At 36.5% G+C, this 26,222-nt stretch overlaps 1 protein-coding gene across 7 annotated transcripts in view; it reads right to left on the reverse strand.

Annotated features, from left to right (window-relative positions):
- LOC115624331 (putative transcription factor capicua) overlaps positions 1–26,222 on the reverse strand; it is a 70,019-nt gene that overhangs the window by 16,081 nt on the left and 27,716 nt on the right. For all 7 annotated transcript variants that reach the window (XM_030518960.1, XM_030518963.1, XM_030518961.1 and 4 more), the window contains exons 3-4: positions 783–2,272; positions 585–716 (exon numbers count right to left, since the gene is read on the reverse strand). In XM_030518960.1, coding sequence (XP_030374820.1) covers positions 585–716; positions 783–2,084 — 1,434 coding nt within the window. In that variant the 5' untranslated portion in view covers positions 2,085–2,272. The remainder of the gene's footprint in view (positions 1–584; positions 717–782; positions 2,273–26,222) is intronic.

The raw sequence follows: 26,222 nt of genomic DNA on the forward strand, positions 1-26,222 counted from the left end.
AATTCCATGTGCAAAAACTATCTATGAAATAGATATAATTAGATAGATATACTTGTATGTACAAGAACTTATGAGAAAACAATATATATTCATACTAGCTATGATAGAATACAGAATAACTGTGTATTTGAATTCGTTATCGAAAAACACTGGTCCAACGAATTTCTCAGTGTTTTCTTAACTTTTGCGAACTACTTGTACTTATTTACATTTCAGAATTCATTCAAATTGTGTGGAATTAATAAAAAATGTGTGGAATCGTACATAAAGTTCTCAATTCCGAAACCTGATTTAGAGTTGTAAATTCAAAGGTGAAAAGGGCTCAATGTTTTTCCGAATTATACATTTAAAATAAAAGTTATAAATTAATTATGATTGTTCAGAGCAATTTAAATTTTAAATTAATTTTTACTGATATTTAATTAATCTTCATGGTTATGTTCATATTTCATTTCAGAAAGATTTGCGTTTAGAATAATGTTTAGATTTGTGAAAATGTTTACCGCCATGTTAAAGTGTCAGTCAAGTTCTACTTAAATATTATTTACAATTTATATATTTATTTTAATATTATTTATACTAACGTGTTCGTCGCACAATTGCACGCTAAACTGTTTGGTGGCCTGATTGATACCCGTAATAATGCCCTCCACATAGACGCAACCGTTACTGCCCTCCAGTCGTTGACGCACACAAACGCGCGCCTCCAGTGTAATCTGTAAGCCACCAAAGAAGTTTTCAATTTGAGGTTATACCAATAATTGTATGCAAATAAAACTTACATCAGCCATGGGCGGACTTGCATCCAATATCACATTGTAGCGTCCATGTTGCAGCACATCTGTATACAGTTGTTGGCCAAACTCGGTGGCATCGAACTCGACGAGTATTGTGGAGGACGCTGTGGTTGTTGTGGTCGCACTGTTGTTGCTGCTGCTGCTATTGCTGTTGTTGTTGTTTTGGGCGGTTGTTGTTGCTTCGCAAGAAGTTTGCTTTATGATGCCTGGCGCATAGCATTTGCCAGTATTGGCCAAAATACGCGTATTAGTCCATTCAGTGAGATCTATTGAAGCCGTCTCCTGTGGCTGCTGCTGCTGTGGTTGTTGTTGTTGTGGTGTTGGTGGTTGTTGTTCCTGTACATGTTGCTGCTGATTGTGTGAATTAAAGCTTAAACGTGAATGCTGTTGCTGCTGATGCTGCTGCTGTTGTTGTTGTTGTTGCTGTTGCGTGGGATAGTAAACAGCCGTTGTGGGTGTGTGTGTGCGTTGCTGTTGCTGATGATTCAATGTTGCCTGACTATTGTTGCTGGCAGCATGTTGCTTGTAAGTACTAGTCGCATGCTGCTGCTGCAGTGGAGATGTGATTATAATACGTTGTTGTTGCTGCTGCTGCTGCTGCTGCTTCATATCATTGTTGCTGGCGCCTGCACCGCAATTTAATGTGGCAATGTTTGTTGTTGTTGTTGTGGTTGATGGACTCACAATCATGCTGCGCACAGTTAAAGTTTGATGTTGTTGCTGCAGCATGTTGCTGGCAGCATTACCATTTTGCAGCATATCGCTGCCATTTGCATCGGCGGGTTTTTGTTGCTTTTGTTGTGTGTGTGGCTGCTGCTGCGACTGTTGTTGTTGTTGTTGCTGCTGATCAGCCGTGTCCAGCTCAGCTGGATCGAATTTACGCTTTTTCGGATGTTGGCGCGGTTGAGGTGGCTGTTGTTGTTGCTGAGGTGTTGCTGGTGCCGCTGCCGCCGTCGCTGCTTGTAATTGTGGCTGAAATAGCACATGTTGCTGCTGCTCCGAATGTTGCTGCTGTCGCTCTGACGTAATAGTTGCAATTGTTGCTGCTGCTGTTGTTGGTATACCGGCTGTTACGGTTGTTGCTGTTATAACCATTTTGTTGGCGGCAACAACAACAATATGTTGCTGCTGCTTTGGCGGCGTACCTTTCGCTTGTTCTGAATGCTGCTGACTACTGTTGTTGCTGTTGTTGTTTGTTATGACATCTGTTTCAGCTGCTGCTGTTGCTGTTGATGCTGCTGCTGCTTCTGTTGCATGTATCGCTGTAGCATCGGCAGCATTGAGCATTTTCCGCGATGTTGCAGCAACATGTGTATGGCTTATAGTTTTTATAGCTGGCTAGTTGTTGTTGTTGTTGTTTATGTGGGCGCGTCATTTGTCTTCGCTTAGCCATGGAAAACCTGCACGCAGCCGCCTCAAAAATAACGCTCCGTTGACAATAACAACAACAATGCCGTCAATATCGCCGACAACATCTGCAATGATAAACAAAATCAAATTGGCTATTTTTTAATTAAGTTGACAGTGACAACAAAAAACCATTAAAATCAATGAACAACAACGACTTGCTCTTGTTGTTGTTGGTGATGCTTTCCCATTATTCTCATCTTCGTCCTGCTCGTCGTTCTCGTTACTGTCTCTGTCGGTTAGTCTTCGCTGTATGTCATTTCATAATTAGTGTAATCCGCATCCTGACAACTCTGACATCCTGCCAGGCAGCAGGAGCAGCAACCCAGCGACCCAGGCATAGTCAGCCTGTCGGCAGGCAATAAAATTCAATCTCGCCCGTTGAAAATGCGCGCGCAATAAAAAAAATGATACAGAAATGAACGCACTAGTACACTGAGAGAAAACCATGGCAGAATGTTAAAAAAATATTAAAACGAAATCAATAAAATGAAATACAAAAAGAAGAAATGATCGGCGAACAATGGCAATGAAACGTAAAAGTATAATCATTTCGGTGTTCAAGAAGAGGAATCCACGCGAACACAATAGAATTTATATAGAAAATATTCGAGAGAAAGGATAATAGGACGATTTCGATGGATTTTGAATACTGTTAACCTATAGTAGGTGTACATGTGATGGCTTGAAAAAGTCTACGAATTTCTTGAAAATGCTTTGGTTGTCTGATATGAACATTTCGTTTTACACTCAACCTAAAGTATTTAGATTTTTAGACATATTACTATCAATTCCAGGGCAAAAATCACTTGTTTTTCTTAAACGTAGGCCTAGTTGTCTTGTGTAGTATTTTTCGAAAAATGTTGTAGCTTAAGGGCATTCTTTTTTTCTGAGTGTAGCAAAAGAAATGAGTACGCAATTTTATGAACTTAAGTTGTTCTAGGCATATATATTTGAAAATTCGATTGTAATAAATGTGGAAATTGCAGATAACTTGAATTTATTTTTCCTAAGTGTACACACAAGTTGACTGACTGTGTATGTGTTATTGAGTGTATTAGTGTGTGTTTGCATGCGACGACGACGACGACAACGGAAACATTTTAATTTGAACAGACGTCCAATGGTCGTAGCGTCTGTTTGTTTGTCTGTGGGGGCGTTTGCGTGGGCGTGGCTGTTGCCGCACGGGTTTTAAAAGAGTAAAAATGAATTATAAATGACACTTGAAACATTTTTATGCCAAAGCTGTATTCATATACATCCCCCCACCGCACTCGTACACTTCTATAAAAAGTCAAAACCATCTGGCAACCACAGGCAGATAGACACACACACACACATAGTATATATATATATATATATATATATATATATATATATATATATATATATATATATATATATATATATATATATATATATACAATCATATAACAGCCATGGCAGACAGACAGACAGACAGGCAGGCAGTCACATGGTATGTGTTGCTGCATTTACTGCAGCCTCGACTTTGACGAACTTGTGAGTCTGTCATGAATGCCGGCGGCCGTTTCGGTTGCACCCAATCGGGTGAGTGGGCGGACGAGCGGAGCTTTACGGCCTAGGGAACGAACCTTTATAGACTGGACTGACTCATGCGGGTGGTTGCATGTAGATAGAAAAAGTTATACTGGCCGAGTCTGCACTTTTATAAGGCCACATACAATTCGTAATATCCTTGAATCCTACGATATATAATTTGAAACATGCTTTTGGCACGGTTTTTGAATGGGGAATACCATCTTGACTGCTTTATGCGATAAAAATTAAGTATTGGCAAACATTTTAATGCAAGTTTAGCCATTTTATATAGGATATATAATACAGGCAAATCTTTAAATATAAAAATTATACTATTTCAAAATTTGATTCTATTTATAGATATCTTATATTAAACAATCTCGATTGAACCACTTAAGCAGCACTTTTCCCATTTTTTTGTGGAATAGCTGACATTGGATATTTTGTTTATCGAATAAAAAATACAAACAACTATTATGTTCTGTCTGACAAACAGTTTATTTCTTAGAGAAATTATTTGATGAATGTTTTATAAAGTCAAGCCAGCTAGTAAGTGGCAATAAAATCGATCATTAATTAATGATAGAAAAACTGCATTACTTGCACGCTAAAATAATCCTTTCATGGGAACAGCTGTTTGTACAGATTTCCGTGACAAATTCTTCTGACTACCTAAGGGCGTAAGGCATCAAAACATACATATCGTGTAGAAATGTTATTATAAAATTCATTTTGACGTATATATGTTTTGAGCAAAAGTTGACGTTCTAGAACTTGTTGTTTATTTTTGAGCTAACAGCATATTAGAGAATTAGTGTCAGTTTCTTTCAATTTGCACAAAAAATAATAAAAACTCTCTATAATAAAATCAACGTTTTTTTTTAGGGTATATTAAGATCGGTGCGTTCTAGTTCATGTTGTTTTTCTTGCTATCACATTTTTGAAATTGACATGGCACAATTGGAGCTTTTTGTAGCATACTTCTAGGCATGCGGCGCAACTTTGCATGTGTTAGTGTGCGGTTGAGTGAGTTAAGCCTGTGTGTGTGTGTATGAAGCGTTGCCATACCTGCACAACTGCTGGTTGGTTGGTTGGACTGCTTCGTTAGTTGTCGCTGCTGCTGTTGTTGTTGCTGTGCTGTTGCGATTGTAGCAGATACGGCTTATCATTGCACACAAACACAATAACGACGTTGACAACTCTGCCCGCTGTTGTGTGTAGGCGTAATTGCGGGAAATGACTGCCACGCCCATTGTGGGGCAAGGCATAACGAACAGGAAAAATAAAATTGAAAATAAAAATGAAGTGCAAAAAAAGCAATTTTTGTATAGAGAGCATGAAAATAAAAATGCCAAGCAGAAAACAAAAACAAAAATTGAACATGGCAACAGGAATCAAAAACCTAGGCCAGGAGGCAAGTCTGGTTAGGTCGTCTATATGTATATATGCCTAGGTATGTGTACGAGTATGCATGGGGTGCGACAAGTGCAATGATTGCTTTGTATACGAGTATGGATATATGTATGTAGGTATATAAATATATGTATGTATATATATTTTTTATTTACAGCTTTGCTTTCCATTACTGTAGCTTGAGTTAAGTTGCACAAATTTTTGTTGCTAGGCTAAGCGACTTAGAATTGTTGCCACGTGTGTATATGTATTAGTGTTCGTGGGAGTATCTTCAATGTTTGTGTGTATGTATCATAGAGACTGCGTGTCTGCGCATTGCATTTTATAACGGAGTACAGTTAGTGCTCAGGCAATACAGTGGAGTCGCCGCCTTACCGCAAACAGCAGCCGAGCATTAGCAGAGTTTCTGATTAGTAAGACATACATATAGTACCATACATAGAAACATAAATATGTACATAAAGTACATCTGTATGTGTGCATTTTCAATTTTTATGTAAATAGCTTTCTGTTTGTTTGCTTTGTCATTAAAACTTAAGACATTATAAACCTTTTGGCACTACTGTTTTGGGCTTAAGTAAACCTAACCGTACTCATCAAGTGGCCGTGTGTGTGTTGGTCCCCACATACATAAATATGCATGTATGTACATAGATTTGTATGTATGTATGTAGTGCATGTGCATTCACAGCTCCAGTGACTACACTGGTGACCATTTATGTGCTGACAGTTGAGTAAATTAAATCAGTTATGATAAAAGTAAGAAATAAAAGAAAATTTTATCTCGAAGGAACTGACATATTTATACATTTTTTAAAATGAAACTATATTTATGAATACATATTTTATATAAATGAATAAAATGGTATTAATTATATATTTTGATTTATATATTTTGTTTTATATATTTTGAAAAATAAAAGTAAATGAGATTCTATATTTAATTTAATTTTTTAATGCAATATAAATTGTTTTTAAATAGATTTTTGATTTATGCAATTAGACTGGACATTTGTGTAGTTAATTTAATTTAATTTTTTATTATTATTGTTTCAACTTTAAATTGTGGACATTTGTGAAATATTCGGGTGACGTTTCTTTTTCTCACTGCTATTTTTTTAAGAACAATTACATTTGCAGTTGATAAATTAATGTCTCTAATATTCAAGCCGCCACTGTTACTGGGTGGGTGTGAGGCAACTGTGGCTCATTTATTTTCTAAATTTCGACTGGCAGCGCCAAGAAAAGTGGTATTATTTGTGTCTGCGCATTATTATAACAGTTATCTGTTTATTGTAAGCATAAAGCCAACTAAGTGTGCATGTCATTTGTTTAAATCAATGTTGTTGTTACAATGTTTAGATAGTTCCACACTGTTTTTGGCATACCCTATGTTGGTGGTTGTTGTTGTTCTTGCTGCTGCTGTTTATTAGCATATTCACTTTTATGATGTTTACATACACACTCATACACACACATACATACGGACCTATATGAGAGACATAGAGAGCACCACACCGTTACAGTTTAGTGTGTAAATTTGCGATCGATCTCAATGCAGTCGTGATAAATTTGATGCAGACATGCGTGCGAATGAGATGGAGAGAACAACAGACATAGTATGCATCTAATATTAATCTGTTATGATATTTGCTGATGTACTCCGGCACTTACATGTGTGTGTTGACTGCAGTCGTCGAGACTGCGTCATAATTAGATGCAAAAGTTCTTTGAACCTAACGGTAATTGCAAGACTGTTTTACTCAGCGCTATTGTTGAACTTTTTATGCATGGCTGAGATAGCAGAGAGGACGTGCCAGGGGAAAAGAGAGCGTGAGAAGTTGTGCAAAAATATTTTTCAAGTGAAATACTTTTGCGCGCCAAATTAAACGGAAAGCGAGGCGATTAGGCAATGGTGAAATAAATGCATTGATACTGAGTTGAATGTATGTATGTACAATATACATATGTACATACGCACATGTGTATGTATGGTACATACATACATATGTAAAAAACACAGCAGAAATTTAGAATTTTGACAGTGTGCACTGCGAATTTTTTGGTTAAGTCTATTTAAAAACTGCTGGGTTCAGTTAAAGTTTTAAATAATTTCTGTCCCACAGTTTTCAAAATTATATTCATGCATTTCAGAATATTGTTGTTGAATATGATTTTCCCCCACTATTTTCATCTAGTATTCATGAAAAAAAGGAAAGCAATAAAAGCCAAAAAGGCATGAGAATAAAATGAAAAAACAGTAAACAGAGCAAATGCCGCTGCGCACGCATTGCACGTAGCAACGAACAGGAAGAACGTGCACGGCACGGTAAGCTCAACTCTGTTGGGCTGCTGCAATGTCAGTAACCCCACTCGTTGACAACAACAACAGCACTTGGTAATGCAAGTACAAGAGAGCGCGTGTGGGCAGAGAGCGGAGAGCAACTCGACTGTGTGTAAAAAAAGTGTAGTATGAGAGAATTTTGTTTGTTGTGATTTTTATGCTGCCTTTTCACACTCGTGCTTACAACAAACCTCTATCTGGTACTCCCTCCTAAAAATCTCCATGTACGAGTAGGTATGTATGTATGTACATATATACTTGCAAAAATAAAAAAAAAACTTAGTCATTCAAAGCCAAGTGTTGCAAGCATTCGGCATCAGCATCAGCATGAAGCATCATCATCTACATCGGTATCATAAAGTGCTGTAGAGGTGAGCATTATTTATGTACCTGTTCGTGTTTGTTTGCCACGGTGACAAGAAGGTATTCATGCCACAGGTAGAGATAATGTTTGTATATACATATCTTTAAATTCATTCATATTTGTTAAAATGGTTGGCAAAACAAGAGAATTCTGGACCTTATTTGATAAGGTGGATGCTGTGTGAAAAGCTTGTAAGGCAAAATTTCCGGACCCAGCTTCAAATAGTAATTTAAATAAGCAATTCAGACGCAGGCATGTTAATATTGCGTTGTCAATGGGGTGCTTTTAAAAAGAAAATCTAAATGTAATGTCGCTGATATTTAAATATATATTGCTGTCGTGACAAAAATATTGCGCCATTGTCCATCTCTAGATCACAACATTAAGTGAGAGTGAGTTGTGCGCAAACGTTTGGGGGGCTGCTGTGGGTGATACTCATTCCCCACTCTCCCAATCCATGCAATAGCACATACAGCAAGGAAGAAGAAGAAAAAACGGCAATGACTGCGACGCTCATTTGCGTAGAGTAAATGCAAACAACTCGCATGACACACACTGACACATACACACGCACACGCACGCATGAATGCAATGCGAGCCAGAGAGACGATGCTCGTGTAACAGCAGCGTACAGTGGCGGCCATTAAAGACATATTTTCTTAGAACTGACTGATAGATAATACGCAATGTTGGACTAATTTTGATAGCTATTAAGAGCAGTGGGGACTAATAATGTATTGCATTCTAGGCATATTCGTGGCTGAGTTTAGTGTGTCTAACCCAGAATATTATGTATTTGAGAATTAATTTCTGCTGTGTTTTCATATTTGATCCAATATTCTTCTAACGTCCTCAAGCTTATATTGTGAAGGAAAATTTTTGATTCGTTTTTTTATTAACACTTCAAGACACCTGATTTTCAAATTGCGTACATGTTTATTTTTATGGTTGACACTGTACCGGTTCATGTTGGTGTGTATGCATTTTGCACATTGGTGTTGTTGTCGTTTCCTTTACTCATTTTTAGCTTTTTGCCTTTGCCATGGCGTAAATTATTTGTATGCGCTGTGCTTTAGCTTGCTATTGTTGTTGCTGTTGTTGCTGCTGCTGTTACTGGGGCGCACTATTAAAAAACGCGATGGAGAATGAAAAAGGCTGTTGCTGCTGACGATGATGAAGAAGGCGGTGGCGGCAGGCAGTCAGCGGCACTTTGGGGTCGTCGTTGAGTTGTATAGACGAGTGCACAATAGAGATGGGCAAGAGCGGCCTCAAATGCACGCTCCAGTGTAACATTTGTTATACAAGTATATGTACGAGTATACGAATAATTGTTTTGATCAAATCATGAACACATTGTTTAAATTTATATATTTGTATATTCGTGAACATTTTGCAATTGCAAAAAATTAAAGTACCTAAACAATATTTTCTTGGAAAAATTAAAATTTTGTAACGTCTATCAAAGGCTTGTAAAACAGTAGTACGATAAATCGGATCGATTGGACACGTTTATTAATACGATACAAAATTACTAAAATGAGATGCTTAAACTTAAATAACTGCAAAATATTTAGTTTTTCTTCATTTGTGGAATCGAATCGAATAGGAAACACGAACATGCAAAAGCACGATAAATGCCACCTCTAGAGCACAGCTAAGTAAGTGAGTGAGTGAGCAATGAGAGTGTGAGTCTGTGTGTGCGTGTGAATTGGTGTTTGTTGCCGGGCGGCTGCTGGGGCCAGTTTCTGGGCCTTCTGCATGGCAACGCGAAACGCGCGAAAACGCTGAACGAAAAAAATGCAGCAAGCACGAAATTTTTTTTGTACGTATTGAAATGTGGAACAGGGAGGAGGGATCCAGCGGTCTGATGATTGCAATGCGCGCTGAAGAAGATGGCAAAACGGCTAAAGACGAGATGACGAAGCAAAAACAGAAAAAAAGTAAAGGCAAAGAAATAAAAACGAAAACAACATTTTTGCTAGCCTTGTGTGTAACAAGGGACCGAGAATTGGTGCGGAGGGGTTCGTGGGTGCTGCTCTTCTGTGTTAGGCTGCATGTTTTTGGTGGGTAGGGGAGTTAAATAGAAGTTGCAGCAATTGCAGTTGTTGTAGTTGCTGTGGCAAACAATGAAACTTTAACGGCGCCGGCGACAACAGCAGCAACAACATGAACACATTAACGCTGCTTAATTACAAGTAAGTTGCCGAACAACAACAAGGATAACAGCAACGTCTTTGACTTTAAACTAAAATGCGCGCATTTGTTGTTGTTGCTGTAGCGATTCTTCTAATTGGCTTTAATGCATTTCGATTAATTTTCGTTGTGCGACGCTGATGTCGCTAAAAGTTTCAGGCGCACTAATTAAATTTTTTTACTGTCGTTGTTGTCCAGACAGCAAGACATTGTTCGCAATAGCTTCTGTTCCTTCTTGGCCTCTAACTGCCTTTTCAGTTAATTGCAGCACAATTTAGCACTTAAAATCAACTGAACTGAAATTATTGCACTTGAATGGGTTTTATCCCAGCAAGCAGTTGTTGTTCTTCTTGTTATTTCTGTGTACGTGTGTGTGAAAGTGTTAAAATCGAAGGAAGTTGTGTTTGAGGGGAGAAGAGATCAGTGAACTTTTAATAGTCTGTCGCAGTTCTGTTGCGTATAAATGTATGTGTGCTTGTGTGAGTGCAATAGAGCGTGAGTAGATGAAATACATACATATAAAGATACATACATAAACATATGTAGGTATGTGTGTATAAAAAAGGCTTATAAATCAATTTATTTCACTTGATCCAACAGCACAAATCGTTTCTCACTTAACCATATACTCGTACTCACAAACGCATAGACATAAATACATATGTGCAGAAACATATAAATAAATGTGTGTGTTTCATGTCAAATCAATTTCAACAGCAACTGTTTCGCAAAAACAATGGCAACAATGTTGCCCGCAACATTTGTCGTTTAGCTGCATTTGTTTACGTTTTGATGCAAACGATTTATTTAACTTTTGCCTGACGCTGCTTTCTGCCTTTCTCACTCTCTCTCTCGCTCTTCCACTCTCTCGTTCTATGCAGTGCTTGAGCCGCAGTTCCTTTGTGGGTTGGCAGAGCTATTGATGTTGACGACGCCCGCTGGCAACAGGGCAGCAGTGCCTTGAATAGTGGAGTGGTGTCGAGTGAGAAAGAGATGCAGAGCGGCGAGAGCGGCAGCAGCATCCACGGCGGCTTACTGTTTATTCTGTTGAGCATATTTTTGTTTATTTTCATACAATTTTTTCTTCACTGCTTAACTCTTTAGGTTTTTGGTTTATTTGTTTTTATTTCTTGTTTTTTTTTCTGCTGCTCTCGCATCTTCTCTTTTTGAACTCAGCGCCAACGTCGTCATCATCAAGCTTTTGAGAACGTCAGCAACGCGGGCTGTCGTCGGCATATTGCATTGAAATTTGCAACACATTCCACTTTGTCGGTTCTTTGGCTACCGTTTGACATTTTAAGTTAAAAAAGAGGTAAAATGAAGGAATAAGGATGATTTAATGCAAATTTTATGCGCTATACTTTGGCATACGGAGGTTGTTGTCCCGCTCACTCACTACGGCCTAGCTATAGTATTATCATCGTCATCATCATCTCCAGGGAGGTAGGCAGACCGGCATTATTGTGTTTAAGCGCCTGTCATTGTTGCCATAGTTTGTGCTGTTGTTGTTATTTCTTGCTACTGCGTAACTTGGCAACATTTTAATTCATTTTGCAAAGGCTTCAAAACTGAGTTTATTTATCCTCAGCCTTTAACTGGGCTATGGGATTCATGCAATAAAAATAAACGCAGCCGTGGAAAATGTAAAACGGAAAATCCGCAAAGCTAACGCTTGTTGTTGGTATTTAGTGACAATCTTAAGCTAAAAGGTTTACTATTCAAATTAATTTGATGGCAGTTTTAAGATAATTTGTTTAACGAATTCAATTAAATGTGGCTTAAGGCATTTAAAATTTTTTTATAAAGCTAGATATTTTGCTTTCGTAGAAAGTATTTTAAACTGGAATTAGATCGAAATCGCTGATCTATTCTTCTAGGAATATATAAGGCGGATATGGGATGAAGTTGCTTTATTCTTTAAAATAAGAATCATAAGGTATGGTCACTCATGCAAGTCATTTATATACGAATTTAAAGAAAATATTGGAAAACATAGAATTGTTTTAAATTAATTAAAACGGAATTATATTTTTAAAATGAGTAGAAAGGTCGACAAAGTATGAACATACTTTAGTTTTTCTTTATTGGATTAAATATATAAAAAGATTACTATAATTCAGAAAATAATTTGGCTTTTATCTTTATTTTTGGATAATTAATTGCTTGTGTTTATCATTATCAAAGTAATTAAGAGTTTTTAGTGGCAGGTGACTTAATCTGTTAATCTGTTCAAAGGATACAAAAAAGGAATGTAAATGTGAAATAAAACTGTTATTTGAAGGACCTTGTCATAGTTTAAGTCAAATTAAGCAATTTGCTCAAACGCAAACTATATGCTTGGAAACCACTCTGCTTGTAAGACTAATCACAGCAAACAAGTTTAACACTTAAACGAAACACACAACACACACATAAAGCTTGAGAACTTTCCCAAGCTATTTTCCATCCACATTGTGGTGCTATGCAACGATTTGGAAAACTTTACGGTGATAATTGAATTAATTAGAAACCGATGCCAATCTAAACTTTGCATTTGAAAAATTTACAAAGCGTTGGCAACGCTCCCACGCGTCGCAAACTTTGACAGATGCGCGAAAAAAAATAACCAGCAACAATTTCAATGGCAATTAAAATTGATTATGAACAAAGACACACACCGAGAGAGAGGTGAACAAATAAACCACAGCAACAGCCAATGCATATTTCAATTGTTGAATTACAAACAAAAAAAAAACATGTGGAAATGTTTGGCGTTGCCAGAGCAACAGAAATGGGCGAAGGAGCGTTAAATGCAGTGTTGCATTTTATTGCTTATGCAACAGCAACAACAACAACAAAGCATCAAAAGCAGCACTCATCAAATATTTATGAAATCTCGTATATGCTAAACTAAATAAAAAATACGAATGCGTATTTGTTTAGTGCGAAGTTTCTCGTTTTTTGTGTTTTTTTTTCTTTCCTTCAATTTTTTTTTATATGCATGTATATTTTTGCTATGCGCAATGCATTTGATTGAGCTCTAAATGCAAATTTCGTTCCCGGCGCGTTTTGATTTCATTGTTATAAATGCGTGCGGTTAAATGAATGTGTGTGTATGGGTGTGAGTGCATGTGCACATGTGTGTGTGTGTGTGTGTTTTCCTTTTCATTTTATTTTTAAGTGGTTCTGCGTTCTGGTTTGATGATTGCCGACAGTTTCAAGTTCTAAAATAGGGCAGGCAGGCGGTCAGTGGGCGGTGAATTTGCATAGTTTATTTATTTATTTGCTTAAATATATATATAAAGTGCACGAATTGATTGAAATGTGCAGTGTTCGGATAATATTGAATGCAGCTGCACATAACTACCTATTTTGTTAATTATATGTTGCATTTAGTAATTTGAAATAACAAATGAGAGTGATTATAAAAGGCTTAAGCTAGGGAAGAACGTTGCAGTCGAGCAAAACCGACACTGAAATACCCTATACCCAAAAGATGTCCTGCTATGCGCTAACAGCAGGATCAAGAAGAGTCATATAGATTATCGTATACCCGAAATAGCCCTTTAAAAGGATTACACAGAGAGAATTGCAATGGAATGGTGTTCCATACGCAAGAGACAACCCAGTTAAAGTACATATTTACAGATAGCTCAAAAATTGAAGGAAGAGCCAGGGAAGGTACCTGCTCCTCTTCTTTCTGTCTTCCGGATCTGAGTTACCAAACTTTTTCTGACCAATACAAAAAGTTGAGACTGAGAACGCTAAAAGATATAATAATATTGTCACACGAATCATTAGTTTCATTCATTACCTCCATTATCTTAGAATTCTCATTTACTGGTAATATGCCCTCAGTACTCTGAAAAGGGCATTCTAAGCTTGCTGAAGGATATTTTCGTAAGCAAGAACTAAATAGAATATTTCGCAGCTAAAGGAACAATGATTTTTTACGGCTTGTTTGGTGCTTTATAGGATTATTCCAATTGCAACATTATTAAATGTTGCTGTATTTTATGTCTTTTAAATTTTTTAAAGCTTTTAGCCCCTTCTTTTATGTTTAGCTTATTTTTATCGCTAGTTTATATTGCTTTTAAGTATTGCATACATCGTCTCAGCACAGTATTCATTTTAATCTAAAGCTTCTTGAAATTTAGGAAGCATTCAAGAACTTATGGGTACATGCAAACCAAATGGGACGACAAGGTAAGACTTCCTCTCGAAATTTATTTCTGTCATTGCAATTTTAAAAACAATTTTCATTGGAGCCGCCATTGGCATTTCCATAAAATTTGTTATTTAACACAAATTGTACTCACAAATTGTGGCACAGTCTGTGCGCCTTGGGGCCTGTCAATGGTTTATTGAACCACCCGAGAGGCATAAAAATTGACCGACTGGCAGGCAGGCAGCTAAGAGCATAAAACTTTTGCTGCTATTGTTGTTGTTGTTCTTGTTGCTTTGTGGTTGCTGTTTTGAATTTCAGTCTTAATTAAAATGTTTTATAATTGAACAAAAACCTCAGCATAAAAGGTGATTGTTTTCTTGTACATATTCCACATCTCAGAAATATCAATTTACGCTCAATAAAAAATCAATAAAGTTTACAACAAATGCTTTTGAAAAAAGCAAGAGAAAAAGTTGCCGCCAAAACGCCCACCCACACACACTGTTACATTTCCATATCCATTCATTCACGGTACAAAGTTTATTATCAACTTTGACTAACAACGCTAATGAGGCGCATATAGAAGTTGGTTGTAAACTTGTACATTGTGGGAATGACTGACTGACTAACTCGCTATATAACTGGTGTGTGTGTGTTTGTGTGTGTGTGTATGTGTGGGTAGTAAAGTGATAAAAGTTTGGGTGAAAATGGCTTGAAAAACAAAAACAATGTAATCGATAGGTATGCTTGATTTGGAAAACATTTACATGGAATATGTTGGAAAAGTTATTTAATTCTATCAAGGATTTCTGCGAATGTTATTAACAACAAGCTTTTAAAACTTGTTAAAGTGCTTAAAAAAACAATATATGTAGTGCCTTCTTTTAAGTGGGATAGGTGGGAAAAATCACATAATGCTTATTTGCATAAGTTTCAGAGAGTATTGGAGAATGGTTTTGAACTGGCCATATTTCTGTAGGCACAGACGACTTCAAAATTGATTTAAAATAATTATATAATTTTATAATTTGGATACAGAGTATAATAATTAAGATAAATTAATTATAATAATTTTACTAGTTTAAAAAACTGCAAATAATTCACTAAATATATAAATTAATATTATACTTTTGAAGCAAAGTGTTGTGAGAGCGCACTTTTAAAATGTTATGTTTCTACAATCAAGTTGATATTAAATGAGCGTTCAAGATATATAAACCCCGAATTCCCATTCCTGTCAAGCTTTAAAAGGTAATAAAAACTAAGTGTTTTCAATTTATTTTGGAAAGTAGAGTAACTGCTTAATAGGGGAAATTGGAAAATTGTTTAAATGTGTAATTTTAAGATCCCCAATAATATAATAGCCTGAAATTGTTACAAATCTAAATCGGTTCAGAGATACAGCAATATGATTTGATGGTCCTTTAAGTGCCCGCCAACTAACTGCCACTAAATCAAATCGATCTGTCATCCCTCTTTGAAGAAATATCTCTAAATGTACTCACACACTTGCACTTAATGCTACAGGGTCTTCTTTTTCCGTTTAAAAAAAATATTAATGCGCAATAGCCCACAAAATAAATCAACCTCTGGCACACACACACACACACACACACACACACACACACACACAAGAGCAACCCACGGAAACAAAATGTTCTATATATATATATATAGTACCTACACTCTCAGACACACACCGGGGCATATCGATATGCAATGCTTTGTGTGTGTGTGAAGGCTATATTCGTACCTAATATCAAATGCTTATGTACATAACAAAATTGTTGTTGGGGTAGCTTTGAAATGCAAAAGCGTTTCCTTCTGTTCTCAAACAACCAACAAACAACAAGAACAACAACAACAAGCAACAAATCATACGAAATGGCAACAAAGCCACACACTCACCAACTAAAAATGGGGGAGAAAAATATCTTTAGAATTTTTTTCTTAAGTAATCGCAACACACAAACACACACTTGCAGAGACATGGAGAGAAAGCGCTCACACAGCAGGCACCATTCGAAATATACGTAGGGGGCGAAAGGAACCCCAATGAACGGCAAACCCTTACCCGCAAGATTGGTTGCGGGACCGCCGTTATGGTTTAGGGTCGCTCATTCAGTCTTTTAGTTGGCCTGGCTTAGGAGGCGTTGAGTAAACTATTATGACCACAAGTGTCATAGGCAGGCAGGCAGGCGGCAGCGGCGGCTGGCTCTTTCATTTCATTCTTTACTCATTTTTCTTCCCTCGCCTGGTTTTTGGCATGGAAGGAATGAACTGTGAACTACTTTGCAGTTTGTTAACATTACGGGCAATTGATTTGCCCAAACCAACACCACCAGCCCCCCCGAAATGCTGAAATGCTCAAATGCCGTGCTTGGACAGCACACAAAGAAGCGCCAAATAAGTATGATATGCAAGAGGACTGCTGCCCAGCAAGGAAATACTCGTACCATTTCAATGGGCGCACTTAAACACACAGATACAAAGGGATTCTAGATGGGGCTCGGTGCCCGCTGCGCATTTCAGCTCGAGCTGGATGACTGGACTGACTGCCCCGTAGCCATCATGTTTGTTCTTCTGTTGCGTACGTGCACGTGCATGCTGATGATGAGGCAAGCTGGGGGGTGGGACTGCGTCGCTGTCAAACCCAGCTGGTGCCCTAACCAGCCGCCGCACGTGGGCACGTGGGTGGTACGCTAGTAGCAGATTTTAGGGGTCGTACAAACCACACAAGCCAAATTAATTTCAGGAGAACTTTTTTGCCATATTTTCTGAAACTGTTGGGTAAAAGATTTGTCTATTTTTAATGTCTTATGTTAATGATATCTGATTTCTAATGATGAAATGAATTGTGTTCTTTGATGTACTATATGTTCGAGTCTTAAGCTAAGAACAGCTTTGGCGCAAATGTGTGATCGAATATTGAAAAAAATTGCAAAAAATATATCGAGAATATTTCGATTTTTCGATAAAAATATAAGAAATCAATATTTGATCATTTGATATTTGAGGGGATTATCTCAAAACATTTCAAATATTGGAAAAGTTTAACTGAGAACCCATTAGATTTTGTTGTTGTTCGTTCATACAGCTACCAATAGTTTATCAAAAATATTTTGAGATAAATTATATATATTTGGTACATTAATTACTTATCTGTCGTCCATTTCTATTTTAATAATATTAGATTAATTAATTTTAGTAAACTTAAGATTTTTGTTTTGTAAACCTAATTCATAATTAGCAAGCATTAGTCTTTTGTTAAAGTGGAATTATTTGTTTTATTTCAAATTAAATACAAGAAATTTTTGTAAGTACATTCAAGTATGAAAAATACTTTAGAATTGTAAGTGTAAAACGGTGTAAGTTCAAGTCCAGCCACTATTTCTTCGTTTTTATTTTTCCTTGAGTGTAGTAAACACTTGAGGTTAATCTTTACTTGAAGATTATTGCTGCGATTGAGACAAGTATGGACTTAAACTATTTGTTTTAAAGTTGGTGTAAACACAATTTTAGTGAAAATTTGAAAATAAATTGTAGTTTGTAATGCATAAAACCGTCCGCTCTGGTACATTTGTTCATCCAATAATATTTGTTTTGTTTTTTTTGCCGAGTCTTTTTTTTTATTATATGCCAATATAAAAATATTATCTAGGAAATGGGTTGCTTGAAAAAAGTTGCGTGGCTTAAAGATAGTGTGAAAAGAGCTTCCAACATGCTGGCTTGACTCCAGTTTTTGATTCTAATTCCATTTTTCATTTTTTTTACTCCATTTTATATCTTTGTTTCAGGAATCTTGAAACATCATTCGTATTATCGGATCTGTTTTTTCTGCAAATATAACAGTTCTAGCTTCAAATGGGCTTCTGGAACTTCAAGGCAACACCCAAAAATGTTATAATAATCTTAATAATTGATAGTTAAAGTTTCAGTTTTCTAATCTAAAATTTATTTCAACGTCTGAGTGGTCCCTGAAATACATCAGCGGCTGTCGGATTGCCTGCGCCTAAGTGGCTGCTGCCCTTGCATTAGCTCCAGGGCCAGCATTCGCTTATTGTATTTGCGTTGGCATTTGTTTGCCTTTTGGCCCGGATATCTAGGCCCGTCCCGTCCAACCTGGTACGGCCGGTCAGTTGCGCAAAAGGTTAGGCAAGTGTGGCAACGGAGTTAGTGTAATAATTGCCATGGTCCGTACACAAGGCACGTCTCGTCCCTCGCCCCCTTGCGTCAATTAACTAAAAATACCTCAAGCACTCACAATCCCCTTAGTGGGTCCCTGAGAGTGGTGTGTGAGTCTGTGTGTTCGGAGAGAACTTGGGCGCTGCTGGACAATAATAATCAATGCTCCTTACTTAAATGGCACTACGCGTATTAATTATAATTATACTAAGCGCCTTTTATAAGGTATTATAGTAGTCTTAATGCGCGTGTGGGTCCAATGAAGAGGCATCATCTTTATCAAAAGCGCCTCATTGTGGCTCATTGTGTGGAGAGTGGGAAGGAGTGTATTTATTGCTTTGAGGTCCTGCGCTAATCAAATTTAAATGATGGCCTTGAATATGTGAGGCATCGTTTGGCCATAAATGCGTTTCTCAAATCAAATGATTTGACAGCTTATAAATATACCAAGGCCGTGCAGAGAAAGACGCTGTGATATTAGATCGACTAACAGCATTCAGATTCTTAGAAAAAGGAAAAGCAATAAAGAAATGATTTCAGGGAACATGTCATTTAAGCAATTTTGGAAATTTAGTTAAAGTTTATTTAATGATGATTTGTTGAACGAACAATGTTTGCTTAAATGCTAAAAATGTAGACATGTTAAATATTTTCTTATGTTCTTGGTAACTTGCGACAATTTTGTTTTTCTTTTTAAATGATTCTATATAAGCATTTTGTATTTTAAATAAAATATAGTGATAAAGAAAGTGGATTCTAAAAATAATACTCATAAGCGCACAAATGCATTGTGTATTTATCAACATGAAGATATAGCCAAAGGAACATTTTCCAGGAAACCACGTGGAACATTCGAGTAATTTCCTATAACTATCAATATAAACAGGGTATGCATAAATGTAGTTCTCTGAACTGCTTATCAATATTTCCTACAAAACTAAACTAAAAAAACTTAGACGATCTGTGACAAAAATAAAATATCTATGCAAAACGGCCACAAACACATTAAAAAAAATACAAAATTTGAGGAAAAAAACTGAACTAAGCTTGTAAAGGTAAATAGAAAATCGAAATATAATATCATGTAAATATTTGACACCACTTAGCGTGCACCTTTTTTTTTGTGACCCAGAGAGTGGTAAAAATCTTTACTGGGGAGGCGGAGGCGTTATCTATGAGAGGTAATGCCATGCCAAACGACGAGGAAAACATATAAATAAATGAAGTCGTGTGTATATGTGAGTGTGTCTGTTGACCCAAGCTGGAAGAGCAACAAGAGGAGTGGGGGTGGTGCAGGGGGGGGGGGGGGGGTGGGGGGTAGGGTAGGGGGAAAGGAGAGCAGCATGCTCGTCAGTCCATTTATTTGACCACAATGGAGTGGCAAAGCCTCGTGCCTTGTCCGCCGATGTTGTCGATGTTGTTGCTGTTTATATAGCCACTAATTGTTCGTGGCTTATCTCAAATTTCAGATCAGAGCACGAGGCACTGAAAAAATTGCCTCTTGTCGTTTCAGGCAATGTGGTTGTTACTGTTGTTGTTATTGTGAAGAAGAAAAAAAAGGTGAAAAAGCTTAGTGTGTAGTAATAGAAAATAATGAATAACTCGCAATGGTAGATAAAAGGGGTAGTCGGCGCGGGGCATAAAAGATTGGACATCGAAAATTGTTTGCAAGCAACAGTTTGGAACGGTCAAGAGTGCACAGCCACAGCCACAGCCACAACAACAACAACAGCAACTACAATAATAACAATGACAACAGAAAAACTAGAAAAACAACCAAACAAAATTCAATATTCAACAATTTCAACAACAGGGGTATGGTCAGACATGCAAATAATTTGCACACTGGAATGTCATGAACTTGTTGTTAATTTCATGAAAACCAATTACTTAAAATTCTTCACTTAAATATTTTTTCCCATACAAAAGTATTTGTTGTGATTTACTTTTTAAAGCCTATTTTTAAAGCAAAATGTTCTCAAAGTTTTTGCATGTCTGACCGCAGCTTTTTGCAAAAATATACATATGTAAGTATAATGAAACATTCAATAGTCTATATTTTTAATTATTGCTTTTAATTCATTCTTTAAAAAGTAACCAAATCTAATTTAACTCTCAGTTAACATTTTCCGACAACACCTTCATATATACCACTAAACAACTGTACAGTTCTATAGTGTCTTTTGGCTATTGGAGGTCCAAGCCGGTAACGTAGTCTTTGACATCTGTATTAACAATTCGTATTAAACTATCCGTAGGACAGTTCTTAGTGTTCTTTCGAAAATTGTCTGTACATCCATGGTTTGATAACTTCGAGACCAATAATGAACTTTTTGCGTCTTCCAAATCGAATTTTTGAGCCATAAATGTAGAAGATAAAAAACAAGGTTCTAATGTCTTAAGTTTTTGCCATCTATTAAGAGCTTTACTTGTATATAATCTTTTAGATTCTATTGCAACCACAACTATTAAGAAGATCTAAACTGAGATTAAAAAATGCTAAATACTTTTTCAATACTTAATGCAAATAGTATAATTTGTTCAAACAACCTGAAAAAACTACTTCTAGTAATCCCAAAAATGTAATCTTGAAAAAGGCCAAATATATTTTGCGTTCACGAATGTAGATCGTAGGGTTTAAAGAGTTTTTTTCCTTCAAATCAAAGCAAATCGAAGGAATTTGGTATACACATTGCCATTTGAGTTTTGAATCAAACGACCTTTATTTAAAATTAAATAAAAATGAGATAAAAATTGTCTCTCTTTTTGTTTGCTGAGAAAAGGTCATAAAAGTCAGCCAGTTGTGTATTAAAAGCGAAGTTCGAGCAGAATATTTTTTGATCACAACTCTTTAGAGGGCCCTCGGGCTGGCAAGTCCGCAGAGATTAGGACACTAGCTGTTGCTATTTGGCAGGAGACTAAAAATAAATTTTGAAAATTATTTATTTAAACATGGCGAGTTCATTTCTTTGTTGTTGTTGCTGGTGTTAGGCCCTTTTGTTTGGTTAAGCGGCCTAAGCAAATAGGCCAATAGCTAGCAGCCGACACCAAAGCTGTAACATTTTTGTGTGGTCTGTGGCCTTTTTTGGTCAGTCAAAACACAAATAATCATAAAAAGAAAAGGAAGTGCGAGCAAACAGGATAATGTCAGAGGCACACACGCACAACAAGGCATGGAAATGGCACAACAGAAAGGTCGCAAGTTCATTTGATATGTGCGTGTATATATGTGTGTATGTATATAGGTATGGCAATGACAGCTCCCTGGCAGTGAAAATCGTTCCTCATGCATATTTATATGGCTTTTGCGTGGGTTTTTGAGTGACGTTGTGTGGTTACTTGTTAACTGTTTTCTTTCTATATATACACACACACACACACACACACATACATGTACATATAAGCCATGGCACGCCCCGTCCCGCACCCGCCTCAGCGACGTTTATGATTGCCCATCGTTTTGGTTTCGCACTTGGGATTGAGTCACGCTATAGTTTGAAGTTTCGTTAACTTTTCACATATGATTGGATATGCATACATATGCATATATGTGTGTGTGTGGTGTAAACTTGTCGAACAGGTGGGTGAGTGAGTCAGTGAGGCAGTTTAACTACTTAGTAGCAGTAGTAGTTGGTATACACGCCTTCTGATCGTTTCGATTTCGCAATCACTGGAAATTGACCAGCCACTAAAAAATGCAACAGTTTTCATTATGCACTCGCTCTGCCACGATTAGATAGATGAGATAATAGCTACCCGTATTTCGGTAAAAGTTTTCCATTGAGATAGGCCATGAATGGGTTTATAGATAAATTGTAATCAATTTACGTTTCAACTGGCCCACTATAAAGATACTTGGCTTTTAAAGTTCAGGGTCAAAAGATTAATTAATTTATATTAACATTTAATCGCCTTTGTCATAAATTAAACGTTTTAGTTAGACTTCTAAGCTAATATAATCGAATTATTAAGCAGATTGGAAAATTTATAGAAATTTTCTTTCATTTTTAACTCGTAAATTGATTCAGATAGCCATTTCGATGTCAGGCTATTACGCATATGAAGATTTTATTTCAAATATAGAAACCAACTCGATTATACATTAACGTTCAATACAATAATTAATGGAACTTGACTGAAATATGTACATTTAAGTTTAATCAAAAACACTGATCCCATATTCCCATAAGAAGCTCTTGTTCGATCGACATTTTTGTATTGATAGCTCACTGACGGAACCCCAGAAAGGGATATTTTTATAAAGGTCTTTGGATCTTGTCCATGATAATATAGAAAGATAAATTGGGACCAATACTCAATAAAACAATTGATCATATTTTATATAACCTTCATCGATAATCTCTAACTTGATGTAGAAGATGAAGCGAATCAAAATATTTGAGTATATTTTTTAAATTCAAAAATTCATTAAATTGTTCTTTCTATTGGTTTTAGGTCTTTGTATTTATTTTAGGCAGTTGCGATCTGCCATTAATAATTTTACAAAATAACGCCAAGTACATGTTATTTTAAAAATGTTCCTAAAATCTAAAATTTTGAAAAATAAAAATTAAAATTTTATTAAGATGTTAAGCTCCTTTTTCTTCATTTAGGGACTGCCTTTAATTTTTAGAATGAAACTATTTTATATTAATTATATTACAGTAAACACATAGAAGAACTAAGTATGTATATCAGAAATTGACTTCAAGCGAGTTTTATAAAAAGATTTAAGTAGATTTAGGAAGAGGAAGATCAACAGTGAGGCAATAGGCAGGAGTCGTTCTAAATACTCAGTTGTGAGAAGTCGTTATTAGCAGTCTGATGAAGCAACAGTTTTAAGCAGTCGCAACTAGTAGTATAGCCTCCCAAAAAGCTAACTTGTTTTTTATATTTAAATTCGTTAATAATAAACAATATGACGTTGAAATATTCAAAATATATCACGCGCAACGTTAGTGTATGCGTTTAATTCGATTGTTTAATACAAGTAGATTATAGGAACGGATAGATCCAAATATTTAAGAGTATGTATATATTTATACCACTGTATACTTATATGTATGTTTTCTGACTGGATTCGAAGGCCCTAATTTCATATTGTTTAAATCGTTATCTATTATAATTGACGAAGAAGTTAACCCTTGGCTCTTGGTATCTTCGACATCGGTGTCAAAACCTTCAATAATAAATCGACACCTACACATGTGAACCCACCAGTTTTGTTGATGCTAATAGAGGCGCCAAATGTCTAAGGCCTACGCATTCATTTTATTGAATTCAATTTCCTCTTCACTCGGTTGTTGTAACGTTACATAGGAGTACGGCTGCGACCATTAGTGGCATTGTTAATAGCATATGTATGTGTATGTGCCCCATCCTCCCTGTAACGTAATCCCCTTGCGACGCTATGCATAATAGGCAAAATCGTGTCATAGTTAAAACTTTGTGTGTAGGCCGGCCGACCAATCCCGACCAATCGCCTCGAATGCAAAGCCACAACTTGGGTTTGTGGCTGGCTGCTTGTGCGACACGACTTGGGGACTGGTGTGCCGCTCCACTGTACCGGTTCATGTTTCTGGGTTGGTTGGTTGCATGCGTGGGCCGGCAGCAGCAACAGCAACAGCAGCAGCAGCGGCCGGTTTTTATTATTGTTTTTGTTCCTATTTATATATTTACTTTTTTTCTACACACAAGAGTTGTAGATTAAAAGTGCAATCACGAAACCCGAAGCTTGACAACTACAATGGCTATTGCAACTGATTGGGTGCGGGACTAGCAACAAAAACAAAAAATAACAACAACAAAAATGAAAGAAGAAAATACTCATGCAAAATATTGTTGATGCATGTGAAAAATTGATAAATTATACCAGGAAAGCAAAATGAAGAAATGAATTTAAACATTTAACAGAAACAAAAACTACTACCTACATTAAATAATTTGGAATTGCATTGGAAAATCAAGGTTGCGCTTTTTGGAATACAAGTATATGTACATACATAAGTTTATAAGAAACGTGCCCACCAATATACATATGCTTGTATAGTACAAGTACATACATATATTAGGTGTCTGGCTTGTTGTTGTGCTCGATAAGTAGTTCATGTAAATTCAATAAATTTTTATCAGTCTCTTATACATATACCTGAACTTGGGTCTAAGTTCTAGACAGATAATTGATTAGTAAGCGCTTTGTTTTATTTCTGATTGTTGCAAAAAAAAGAATGAAAAACAAGTAAAAAAGCTAAAGTCGGGTGTCCCGACTTTGAAATACTCTGTACATATGTTTACAATAATTATAGAAAAAAACAAATAAGAAAATTTAAAAAAAATGTGATCGATTTTACCTTTCTCGGTATTCGAACTCACGTAAAGGGTATATAATTGCACATTTACATAGCAATTGCGTCTGTGTGAGTGTATGTATGTTTATGCGCGTCTATTTGTGTCTGTGTAAGCATTTTCGCAGTCAACTAAACAGCAACATCAACAACAGCCGCGGGCAGCGCTTGGGCAGCGCTGCAGCAGCAAATATATATAACTTCTTGTTAAATCGGTCTATCATAGTGAAAGCATACGGACACTTAATAACCAACTGGGGGTATTTACAAATTTTTTTTGTTCTTGAGTTACAGAAAATCGCAATTGCGGGGGAGAGGGGGGAGGGAGGGAAATTCCAAAATATACATTTTCTGCGTATTTACACAAGGCATCTTGGACTAAAATTTGGTGTTCCTAGGTCTTATAGTCTTCGAGATATAGGCGATTATACGAATGGAAAATCTGGAAAACCCCCATGGGGGGGAAGTGGGGGGGAAAATCCAAAAAATAAAACAAACTCGTATAGCGTACACACATAAGGCATCTTTGTGCAAAATTTGGTGTCTCTAGCTCTTATAGTCTCTGAGATCTAGGAGATCATACGGACGGACGGATGGACAGACGGGCAGACAGGGCTAGATCGACTCGTCTCGTCATGCTGATCAAGAATACATATACTTTGTGGGATCTGCCACGCCTCCTTCTGCCTGTTACATTTTTCAGCTCGCGCAAACCTAATATACTCTTGTACATTTCAGGTACAGAGTATAAATATAGTATTAATAAAAAAGAAGCAAAAACATTGCTGCGAACGAGCATCTAAAAATAATATGCATGGCTTTTTAAAAATCGATTGAGCTTAGCAGCAAAAAAACCTTTTCCTTTTTTTTTTTGTGTTTCGTATATAAATTTGTATTTAAGTGTGTGTGTGTGTTTGGGGAGCAACATTTAGGGTTATCTCTTGCAGCTTGCTTCGTTATTTGTAGGTCGGAATATTTTGCTTTTATTCCTTTTTTTCGCTTTTAAGAGCGACCGAGTTTCATTTGAAATGCCACAATAAAATATTTAACGATTTATTAAAGTTTTTTATTTTCTATTACTAATTAAATAGGGAGTTCTTTTATGGCTGTTGTTGTCATCATTAAGTAATTAATTTGTTTTAGAGTGTTGACTATAACAATTTGTTATTAATAAGCAAATAAATAAAGATTCTAAATATGCATAAAAGACGTCAATACTGCAGTCTGGGAATGCGACTTTGGTTATTATCTAAGAATTGAGGAAGATAAGAGTGTGGGCAGATTCTGCACTGATTACGAGTAGACTTAGTAGAAAAGTCTACTCTAACTTTTCTCTAGCAGTTTAACATTTTTTTTAATCTGTCTTGGCTTCCACGACTAGGAGTTCTTTGAAATCGACTCCGGATAGGTGATCCCATATCTGCGCCGGCTATATTGGCTGAAGCTGTTATGGACCTATGGGATCCAA

Source organism: Scaptodrosophila lebanonensis, unplaced genomic scaffold, assembly GCF_003285725.1.
Source record: "Scaptodrosophila lebanonensis strain 11010-0011.00,11010-0021.00 unplaced genomic scaffold, SlebRS2 tig00000053-arrow-pilon, whole genome shotgun sequence".
Classification (NCBI taxonomy): domain Eukaryota; kingdom Metazoa; phylum Arthropoda; class Insecta; order Diptera; family Drosophilidae; genus Scaptodrosophila; species Scaptodrosophila lebanonensis.